Source organism: Salvelinus sp. IW2-2015, linkage group LG37 (assembly GCF_002910315.2).
Source record: "Salvelinus sp. IW2-2015 linkage group LG37, ASM291031v2, whole genome shotgun sequence".
Taxonomy (NCBI): domain Eukaryota; kingdom Metazoa; phylum Chordata; class Actinopteri; order Salmoniformes; family Salmonidae; genus Salvelinus; species Salvelinus sp. IW2-2015.
In genome coordinates, this window is record NC_036876.1 from 15,148,062 (window position 1) to 15,160,139 (window position 12,078).

General features: G+C 46.2%; 1 protein-coding gene across 1 annotated transcript in view; it reads right to left on the minus strand.

The window, feature by feature from the left end:
• The window catches only part of sorcs2 (sortilin-related VPS10 domain containing receptor 2), a 375,655-nt gene extending 363,892 nt beyond the window's left edge, over positions 1–11,763 (minus strand). Inside the window, 1 exon segment of the mRNA XM_070437813.1 lies at positions 11,323–11,763. Coding sequence (XP_070293914.1) covers positions 11,323–11,700 — 378 coding nt within the window. The 5' untranslated portion in view covers positions 11,701–11,763.
• Positions 11,764–12,078: the final 315 nt, after the last annotated feature.

Consider the following 12,078-nt stretch of genomic DNA (forward strand, 5'->3'; position numbering starts at 1 on the left):
AAGCCACAGCCCCTCCCTCCACCCCATCTTCAGATAAGACCGTCTGCCAGACAGATAAGTAATCGTCATGACAATAATGGATAAAGCAACGTGAGACACCTTGTGCAGATGCCGGAGCACTAGTTGGAGCCACTCAACATCTCACACTGACGGAAGATAATAATAATAAGATAATATAATTTAAAAAACACATAGTGCTTAGCTCATTTTTCTCCCCCCATTTCTCCCCCAAGTGGTGCTGCCATATGCATGGTGTTTAAGGTTTTTTTCTTTATGGAGGATTTTCCTCTAACAAGGCAGGGTCAGGGGTCACCGGGAACAGAGCCTTGTGGGAGTTCAGACGAGGGTCTTTCTGCTCCCCGAGGGGAAGCTCTGCCCCAGGTATGCTAAAGTTCGGGTTTTGATGACGGGGCGTAAAATGAGACAAGACCGATGGGATACCCATGGCTTCCCAGAGAGAGAAAAAAAGAGAAACAGAGAGAGAGGGGGGAGGGCCCCAAGATATCGAAAYATTCCCAGAGAGAGAGAAGAAAAAAAGATTGAAGGGAGGGAGATACTAGATACAAGACTGTAGAGATATCCTGAGATTCCAGAGGGGGGAGAGAAACAGAGAGGAGAAACAGGCAGATATAATCCCTCTGTATGTGTGAAGATATGTGTGAAAATATTTCATATATAGCTAATGGCCTTTCCGTAAAAAACGGATCCTCTCCACTATCCACTATCTCTGTCTGCATCATCAGGAATCAGCTATGATTAGTTACAATTGAGAAAACTGCACRCACTGCACCTGTGTTACCAATTCTGTGGTGACAGTGCAGCCAAATGTTTGATTAACTTAAGATGCAGTCTAATAGAATGTCCGACCAAGACAAACATGCCATAGTTAAGTGAATAGAGAAACATGCAGAGACTCTGCGTTCAATCACCATGACGAGTGACATAACGAACTCGGTCCATGCTTTAACTGGTATGTGTGATCTCCCTCTTCCATTCAGTGCGTGCCAAAGTTGTCCCAAATGCCCGAGAGTGGACTTTCTCCATTCTCTCCACACTCACACATCCCGTGCCCCCCCCACCTAAAGATGCAGTGGGCATCCTCTCTCCTCCACCCTCCACCCGCCACCAACCAGACATTCAAACGGATGTTACTTCCCCTTCTCCCTTGTTTCGTCCCCTTCCCCCGCTTTGTAGCGACTACACTGTGAGGAGTGTTAATGAGAATGAGGTCATAGGGACTCGGACGGCCATTGTGACGGGTTTGGAGGAGACACAAGAAGCACCCCCCCCGTGTGGCCAAAACAGAACACAAGGCAGTGGGGTAGAGGGAGAACAGCTGGCTGCAGAATGCGGGGGGCTTCTGGGGATTCTCCTTGGCAACCGTGTTGGCGGCCATGTTGAAGACCGGGTCCTGTAAGGGGATTTACTTGGGGCCTGTGACAGGGGGGGGGGGGGGGGGGGGGATGGYRAAAACACAGGCAATACACCTACACATTACACACAAACTCGTATTCACACACACTCACTCAAAGTACTATAAAACCCTACTGTCACAGCCCCCACACTCAAACATATAAACATCTGCTATCAAACCGTCATATAAAAGTACACACTACACTCTAATTCATACAACAGCAATCTTCGCATACAGACCAGAGCAGCGGAGTGTGTGTGTGTGTGTGTGCGCGCGTGTGCACGTGTGTGCACGTATGTGTGTGCCTGTGTATATGTGTGTGTGGCAGATGGGGGCGGAGGTTTATAAGGAAAAGGGGGAATGCTTTTACAGGCCTGTAACACACCAGATGGAATGTCCTCTTTCCATGGGCCAATGGAATGGGAAAAACACACGCTGACACACACACACTTACACACACACACACACACGCTCTCGCTGTCTTTTTATATAACTGTCACAGAGGGCCAAGGTGTTACATTCCATGACTGGATGGATACGGTTTGGATAATCTAGTGTCTAGCGTGTATTTACCATAATGCTTGTACTCCCATGTATGACAGAGGCCTTAGACTTAAGATGAACAAAGAAAGAGTGACAATGGRTCCACCATATTCCCAGATCATGCGAATTAAAATGGACATCATTCAAAAGCAGCTTTTGCTTCCTTGACTGAAACCACCGTTGAAAGTCTTTGTTGGTTATGTCTGTCGGCTTGGCYATGTCGTGCGGAAAGATAAATGATCATGAAAAAAGGGGAGTGCACAAAGGAAAACCAGTTGGGCCTGCTTGGATACAGACAAATAGAAAATCGAGCAAACACTCCTCAAGGCCTGCCTCTCCTAGCGCGYTTCACCTCAGTCCCAGCACACTGTGACAATCAATTGGGTTTTCCCAGCGCAGCCAACGCGCGCCGGACAATGCATTTGCATACAAACAGCCTGCCCAAATATACACAGGGGAAGGTAGGGAGAGATGGACAGGGAGAGGAGGGTGTGTTTGAGTCCCCACAAAGAATAGTAAACAAACAAAAATTTGACAAACTGGGGACATTTTGTTCGTCCCCACGAGGTCAAATGCTATTTCTAGGGGGTTTAGGGTTAAGGTTAGAATTAGTGTTAGAGTTAGAACTACGTTAAGGGTTAGGGTTAGGAGCTAGGGTTTGTTTTAGGGTTAGGAGCTAGGGTAATGTTTAGGGTTAGGGTTAKGGTTAGGTTTTTGGGTTATGGTTAGGTTTTTGGGTTATGGTTAGGGTAAGTGTAAGAGTACAGGTCAGGTTAGGGTTAGGTTTGGGGTTGTGTGTGTGTGTGTGTGCGTGTGTGCGTGCGAACGCGTGCTAGCCTAGATAGTACATTCCTGCGAGTGTGTACACTTGTGTATTCCTGTGTGCTTTTTTGCTTGTCTCTCCCCTGATGCTGACAGCTTTGGATTGAACGTGGAGAATCTCATTAACTGTGTGATGCTCTGCCTCTCTGTTTACCCCCGCATTATTCCGAGGAGAGACCCACTTCTCTCCCTCACCTCCTCTCCCGTCCCGCGCTCCCTTGGAAAAACAAAGTTTCAATTGCAATAGCAAACAGTCCAGAGGAGGTTCAGGGATCAAATCACTCTCTACTCATCCCTGGGCCGTCGCGGACAGGACACTTTGATGGATTTGCATTGCTAAAGTTGCACCARGGCAACACCTGGGAAATGGACGGACCAGAAGATCATAAACAACCTGGACAGGATGGTAGGGGGAATTTGAGATAACAAGCCGCTGACTGTCATGTAGTGATATTGGAGAGTCTAAACGAGGTGCTATAGGTAGATATGTGCTATTTCGACCTCATGACTGCTAGGCAAGACAGAGCAGTTCAAATAGGGCTCACTGAAAATCATAAATGATGCATATTGGAATCTATAGGTGCTGCTGATGTGAAGGTCATGATATTATTTATCATTTCAATGTATGCACTGCAAAACCCTATAATGGAAACCTATCATGGTTCACCTTACGGTAGGCTATGTAATATTTCACAGTGACAGTCTGGTTATAACTAAAAGCATGGCATGGATTTCCTTGGATGCTGTGCAGAACGTCTGGATTTAGCTACAGCCGATGTTTTGACAAGCCAGCGTTCAAAGCAATAATTCAATTTGTTGCCGCTCTCCATTTTTCCTGTCGTCTCCCATGTCTTCATCTAATCACGCAGGCAACAGTTAGCGGGAAGGGGAGAGAAATGAATGTAATAACTAACACTATGGAAGCCCACCAGAGAACGTGGCGGCATTGTCGTGTTGTGAGATCATCGGCCTTGTCTTTTTCATGTAAAACAGGGATCTATTTTTGACAAGCGTGTTTGTCACACCGCCCAAGTAACATGAAGTTGAGATTTTAAAAAAGTGCCCACTGCGTCTCTCTCATTTTTTTTCATTCTTCTCTCTCCAGCCTCCCCTTCCTCCGGTACCACGGTGCTCTAATTGCTATCAATGTGAGTCACAAATGGTTCACCTTTTCCCGGGGAAAATGATTGCTGGCAAACGGCCGTTGGTCAACTCATGCATACTTTCCATCTGGGTGTGTGAGTGCTGGTTTGGCAAGGCAGCTGGGCACGTACATCACCGTAGGAGAACTTGGGAGGCAGAACCACGTTTTAACCACTTTTTTGAGTTTTTCCTGAGTTAGGGTCTGGGCTCCTGGTCCTAGTTCGACTGCTGCCAAAAGAACCCATTAGGCCCAAGGGCAGGGCACAGAATATTTGGATAACTCAGACTGTTCCACCAATTGAGACTGACAAGTCCAATGTAAAAGGAAGGAGATGATAGGCCTAACAGTAGAAATGGTTTCTGTATAATATTGAAACAAACCAATAACAGGCGAGAAGATAGGCCTATATCACATGGAGATTTCAGTACTGACAAACGATCTGGTCAAGTGCAGGAGTGAGAAAGAGTGTGAAAAACGATGCAGTAACACCTGGTGAGACAGACAGGTAGAGTATAGAGTGCCTGGCCAGAATCCAATCTCCAATCTGTGGTGTTAGTGAGGAGCAGATGAGAGGGAGGGAACCCCGCTGAGCCACTAAGGGATCTATCTCACACTGCCGCTACATATCCCTTCCTCTCATATTACATTTCTCACTACTGTACTAAAGCAGCAGTAGGGCATCCACACACATCCACATGCATGCACGTATGCACACATGCGCGGACGGACAAATAAACACGCACGTGGCACGCACGCACACACACACACACACACACACTCCAAATCCGAAGGCCTTTTCCATCGGTGAAAGAGTGCAGTTCTAGCGGCTGTATTATTAGCTGGAGTCAGAATGAAATATGCAGGTCTAGAAAGCGGCAAGAGGCACGAGCGCACTCTGAACGCTTCTCATGAACATCTCACATCTACTGGAAGACCCTTGCAGAATTTCAGCCCTGTTGCCAAGGCAACCCCAAGAACTTTCGCTTTCCAGTTTCCAAGAGAGGCGACACAAACAACAACCTGATGAGTAGGAAGTTAAACAAGTCCCCATATCCAGGATGAAACGAACCACGTCTAAGACGCGAGCACTCACTGTAAAGAACGTCAATCCAAGAAGGCAGGAAGTATGGAGGAGGAGGAAAGCGTGAGTGTCCATCGTGCCAAGGCCCGCCAAGTGGTTGTTTTTCCCGTTGCCGGGACACACACACATCCCTAGAATAGTTTATTTAAGTCTGAATAGTTTTCAGCTCCCCAAGATGGGCATGTGTTCATTTGTGAGACCGCCAAATAGAGAGAGAAAAAGGAAAGAAAAAGGGAGAGAGCGAGAGAGAGAGAGAGAGAGAGAGAGGTACTGCCTCGAGCTAGAACGATAGGGCAGAGCCCAGGATGGAAAGGAATAACAGGAAGGAGACAGAGAGAGAGAGCGAGAGAAAGAAAGAAATCACGAAAGAGTGGAATTTATCCACCTCATCAGTAGCAACAGAACCTGGATAACAACCACGTCACCCCAGGACTCTCCCTTATCTTATCGGCCCGCTGCTGCTGCCAGCCCGATCAGAACGATCTGGAAGGAAAACACATCTAAAACACAACCTAATTAGCTCTCATCTCTAATGCTAGCGCAACATCCCGCCTAGCCTAGCCTGCCTGGGTGGTTCGCCATGGGGTTGACCTGGAAGCCTCACCCTGCTAAAGTAAAGTAGCCTTGGGTGTTATGTATAGATGGTCTGTGCCAAATAGTGTACCAACTCAAATAGTGTACCAACTCAAACAGTGTACCAAGCAAAATAGTGTACCAAGCCAAATTGTGAACCAACCCACAGTAATGAGACAATAGCTTTGCGTCAGACTTTCTAAGGTGCATCATTCAGATCAAGCAATAGGTGACAGCATCAATTTAACAGTAAGTAGTTACTAGTTAATACATGCATTAAGTCTAAATCTATGTTATAATTATAAAACATTGCAGCCATTGCCTTATGCTGCCCTGTCATTGTTATTGTGAGACAATCAGTGACAGAACATTGGGAGGGAGGGAGGGAGGGAGGGCACTCTAAGCCACGGGCCAGCAGGCATCTTTGGTGGCAGAACCAGTCATTCTGAACTCCCTGGCAAAGACCTTGTCTCCATGTCTCCTGGGGGACCCATGATTCATGTCAACTGTACACGCACAACACAAACACTAACACACACCACACACAACACAACACACTACACAACACACACACACACAACACACACACACCCCACACACACACAACACACACACACACACACACACACACACACACACACACCCACAACCACACACACACAACACCACACAACACACACACACACACACACACACACACACACACACTAGATCAGCCCTAAACTTCCAGACCTAGCATTGACTTACAGCCTGGTTGGAGAAAAGTGCGCAGAGGATGGATCGAGAGAGATGACATAAACGATTTGGAGGACTCACTTCACATGTACAAACAATTTCCAACCGGAGGCTGGTGGAACCAAATGAACTGTCTGTTTAGTATGCGAAGCGTGAACAAATGTATTTTGCATTAAGTCAGCACCTCAGCTTACGACCAGATCCAGGAAGTGGTGGTAGGAGGGAGAAAAAATGTGTTATGTATGCAAATTGCAATCAAGCACCTTATCATAAAACGTGTTTTTCAATTCTCAATCTAAATGCACCAAATATCATGTTTATATTACATGTTTGCTGCAGGGGATAAACCCCTGACATGATTGGCTGAAATGATCCCTGCAATCTCCCGCCAGCATCTGGCGGCTCGGCGGAATGCATCGGCGTGGTAACAAGGGGGGTTAGGGGTGAGGACAGGGGCGAAGGGGTAAGGAGGTGAGGTCATCTTATGTCTCCTTAATGTCCTTTAGTCGGACACAGGGTCATAAACACAGACACCGTGGTAAACAACACTAGTACACACCGTCCGTAAAGGCCTTCCAACAGAAACAATGATAAGAGGAAGAGGAAGGTGATGCCGATGGTGATGAAAAGTATCAAGATGATGAAGAAAGAGCACAAGGAGGCTAGGAGGATGGGCCTTTACAAATGGAACAGAGTCAAACATGTGGTTTCAATATGTTTGATGTGTTTGATAGTGTTCCATTAATTCAATTGCAGCCATTACAATGAGCCCGTCCTCCTATAGCTCCTCCCATGAGCCTCCTCTGGTGTGCCTCCTTGTGGTCTTTCTTCATCATCTTGAAACTTTTCATCATCACCATCACCATTACCTTCCACACACACACTCTTTTAACACAACAGTGCAAGTGTGTGCAGTCATCAGAAAAAAACAAGAAGCACACAGGGGTGTGTGCGTGCGTTTACATGTGTGCCCGTGTGTTTACCTCGGTCAAAAACTCACTCTTCAGGGAGGAGAGTGTGTGCTAATGATAGATGTTTCTCTCTCTCTCTCTCTCTCTCTCTCTCTCTCTCTCTCTCTCTCTCTCTCTCTCTCTCTCTCTCTCTCTCTCTCATTCCCATTCTAAAACTCTCACTTTGCAATCATCCATCATCCATCATCCAATCGCTCTATTGCTCTTTCTCGCTCTCCCTCATGTCTATCTCCTTCACAGAGTAGAGGCCCTGGATACTACAGAGCACTTGCTAAATGCTGAGCTTAACGCCATCGAAAGATGAATACAGAAATAGAGAGTACCCGACTTCTCAGAGCCCTGGAGCTAGTCAACAAAGCCCAGAAGAAAGGGGAGAGAGAGAGAAAGAGAGAGAGAGAGAGTGAGAGTGAGAGAGTGCATAGGGAAGCACAAAGAAGGCTCTTTCAACAGTGGAAGCAAACTCTCTGTTCGGAATGCTGGTATCAAGTTATGGGGCTTGGTGCGTGACCGTTCCCAGAATGTCTTCCGGAACTGACAACAAGGGGTTCTGGAATTAATTACCGTTCTTGGGGACATGTAAGGGAATGTTCCTCCGGCTCCGGTCGGACTGTGTGCGGTCCAAACACGACCAAGCCCTCATTACACCACATGTCAACCCGGACTCCCTGCTGAACAGAGACTTGTTGGTTCAACCGAGTGTCTGAACCCTGTCTCGTTAACTTAATGACAAGGGAAATGTGTGTGCGTGTGTGTGTGTGTGCGTGCGTGTGTGCGTGCGTGCGTGCGTGCGTGTGCGTGAGTTTGTGTGTGTGCGTCCGTGTGTCTTGAGCATCATTATGAAGAAAAGTGAATGTCTACATTACCATTATGACAATGTGCATGACCCTTCAGTACACTGGCAATGTTTGTCTAGATGTGTAATAAATATGTAATAATAGGGGGTAAAGGGCAATGTGACTTTGTGTACACACAATTAAAAGGTCAAATTGTAATTGGGCAGTCCCATAGAGTCTGACCTCCAGATGCACACCAGGCATGATGCATCTTGGGATACATTTATTGACAATGACAATTGTCTGTATCCTTTGTCTGGCCACAGCCACCTCTGAAAACCCTATAGACTGTATCAAACCAGACTGGCTGGCTGGGCTATGCATTATGTACATAGCTAATGCCACTTCCTGAAAGAGGCTGATACTCACCCTTCAGAGCGGTGTTAGAGAACTTGAGAGGCAGGGAAAGATGTAATGAATCCTATGGGTGTGGATGGGTGTGTGTGCTAAGATGGGCAAAAATGACAAAATACAATTACAAAATGCAGATACAAAATCAAAGTATCAAAATGTTTCAAAATAAACAACAAAATACTTGTATTTTGTAATGTATTTAATTAAAATACTCAATTTAATTAGTAGCCGGCCCTAACAGCAACAACATTCTCAGTAACGGTTACAATTTTTTTTTTTACTTGCTATGACTGTGATATGTTGTTGTTTAACTACCTTAGTTGAGCAAGTCACTCTGAATGAGCATGTCTGCTAAATGACCAAAATGTTTATGTATATGTAAAAATTAACACAACAAAATGAACTGCAAAGCACACTGTGTATTGTTTTGGGGCGGAGCTCATTAGAATAATACTCAGCATGCTGTGTATTTGTTCATTTTTACATTTACATTTATATTTAGTTCATTTAGTAGACACTTTTATCACACCATAGTGCTATCATTGTGCTATCAGACTTCTGCAGGGTGAAAGGGGGGACACAAAATGTGAACCGCTTAATTTTGTTTTATAGAAAAGTATTTTCTATAAATGACAAAATACTCAGAAGTAATTCAAATACGAATCTCAAATACTTCCCATCCCATGTGTGTGTGTGTGTGTGTGTGTGTGTGTGTGTGTGTGTGTGTGTGTGTGTGTGTGCGTGCGTGCGTGCGTGCGTGCGTGCGTGTATAAAATGCACATGTGCCAGCAGCATCTCCAGCAACCAATTCAAAGAAGACAGCACTCTCTCAACCTCCCCTCTAACCCTCCCCTCTCCCTTTCTTCCCTGCCTCACTCTGTCTTGCTCCACATTTCCATCTTGTTCAACCTCCCGAATCCGCCCTTTTCCATTTCTCTCTGTTCAAATGATGTTCCACCATCAGTGAAAGCCGCCCACCACTCTCTTTCTCTCTAAACAGGACATCCTCCTCCCACCACCTCCCTATCAAACACGGGCATCATCGATCTCCAACAGCGACAACGTATGCACAGAGAGAGAGAGAGAGAGAGAGAGAGAGAGAGAGAGAGAGAGAGAGAGAGAGAGAGAGAGAGAGAGAGAGAGAGAGAGAGAGAGAGAGAGAGAGAGATTTTCACTCCTCTGAGTGGCACTTGATCAATCAAGGCTTCTCAGAGAAATAACAGCCCTCTTCTCGTCACCGTCATAAGTGAGTGAGCCGGGCACAGCACATGTGATTGTAATAAGAGCACAGAGGAGACACAAAGCAGAGGGCATAAGTGCTTTCATCAAGCCATATAATAATCACTTTAAAGACATAGAGACAGGTAGAGTGGGTTTTTAAATGGGTTACTACACTAACAGAGAACACCCACCTTGGACTTTTCAATCTTATCTTGGCTCGGAGCAAAAAACACAACATCTTCTACCCATGATTGCTCCATCATTTCCCCCTTAAGAAAGCATAGATTCAGAAGTGGCTGTGTTCTTCAGGGATTCCAAATCATGACGCATCTGTAACTGTAACTAACAATAGCCCTTTATACACACAAATTCGGAGGTTTCCTCAAATCCATCCATACACATTTCTCAAATAGAGAGGGGGGGGGGGGTTGAAATTCATTTTTTAATACCTATCAATCTGTGCTGGGGGGCGTAAATGTCAGACCTGGTGATATTGAATGGCAGCATTTGTCTTCTTTTATTAGCCTGCGTTATATACGGGGAGACCTCCTTACAGGCGACCTTTCCGAAGTAGGACATTGCCAAGTGAATTTAGGATAACTCAAACACGTCCTCCTGGGCTGTCAGTGTACGTTTGACTGACTGACAGATTCACACTTGGCTCAGTATTGAATCACTGCATATTGAAGTCGAGACGTTCGTCGGGAGGAACACAAAACTCTGTGTTCTAGTCTACACGCTCAGTTTTTTTATTTTTATAGATATCAATCAAATTCAATGCCAAGTCAAAATGTGATTTCAATCGTACAGGCCGAGCATGTTGCTGTTTGTGGCTTTACACTAACCGCTACCTAGTAGACAGTCTTGATTGTGTTTGCAGGAGTGGGCCATTTCTGTCTTGACAATAGCACCGTATTGAAGTGATGTCTCCGGTAGACACTGCGAGGTCCCGGACAGCTGACAATAGGCCTCGCAGTCACAAAGCCCCCTTTTATGTTGTTTACATTGGCCTGCTCTGACTTGACCTCGGCCTTGCGAAGCTCAAAATATACAGTTACACATGTCAATTCATTACATGTCAATTAAACTAGGTTATAAACCTCTAATTATTTCGCCGTTCGTTGTTGGAACAAATGCCGCGAATAGACTGAAACATTCACGGTTGATAGGATACTAATACATATTATTTACACACTTTCGTATCATATATGACAATGTCAGGCAACGACACTAACCTAGTGGCACCGAGTGGGACGGAAAAATCAGCCTCCGGTGTGCGCGCCGTTCAAACAGGCTGGCATGATAATGTGCAGCGAAACAAAAGACAGGCGCATTTCTCCGCACCTAATCATCCCCTCTCTCTCACCAGTCCGAGCAGGACACACAATAGGAAAATAAGCTGTTGTAAACATATATGCCTATTCTTTTAGATGCGCACTCGAATAATTATTTTCTTCTACATAGATTCAATGCCATGACGGGAAATTATTTACGCATGTATAGCTACTGCATTGACAATAACTTGTGTCAATTGGCATGGGGTGTCTTGGTGACTGGTGGGTTGTGTAGGCTACAAGCAGGGAACCCGACATATCGCGACTGAGTGGAACCGGGACGGGACCGGTACTTACGCTGCTGTTCTCCCCAGTCCAGTGCACCATCGCCTGGTTGTGAGTAGCATCCCCCTTGAGCACGAACGAGCTGCTGAGCAGGGACACTTTCTCTTGGGATAGTGCTCTCCTGAAGCGCGGGGATTCCACGTCGCCCGCGTCCCCATCATTATCACCCAAGCCCGGACCGAACACTCCGTCAACCCCGTCTATGCCTACAGCGCCGCGGCTGTCAAGCATACGATCCCCGTCGCTCCGGTGTAAAACGCCGCTGTCACATAGCACGGGTCTCATCYATGACATCCAGGCGATAACCACCGCCAAGCACAGGTGCGCTGAAACGATTCCTTTCGGACGCAGAGATACCATGCTTCGCGCCATTAGGCCTATAGCGCTCATATCGCGGATACTGACAGAGACTGCGATGTGAGTGGAAGATAGATAGCTATACTGTCAGCGGAGAGAGAGGGAGGGAGGGAGGCTGGGAGAGAGGGAGTGGAACTGGAGCGAGGGCAGACACTGGTAACAACGTGGTCGTCTATGTGTGCCAACTCCAGGACGCGCGCCGTGCACATAGCGTGGGCGCCATCTGGTGACGCATCTCATACTGCAAAAACATTGCTGTTTCTACGAGACTAAATTATTTGACTTGATCAGATGATCAAGATGATATAGGCCTACTATCTTCAAAGATGGTGGATAAATGAAGATAGTTCACTCAGGCCGTTAACCATTAAAAACACATTGAAGTTCCGGTCTGCTTAATGGGTGGCTATC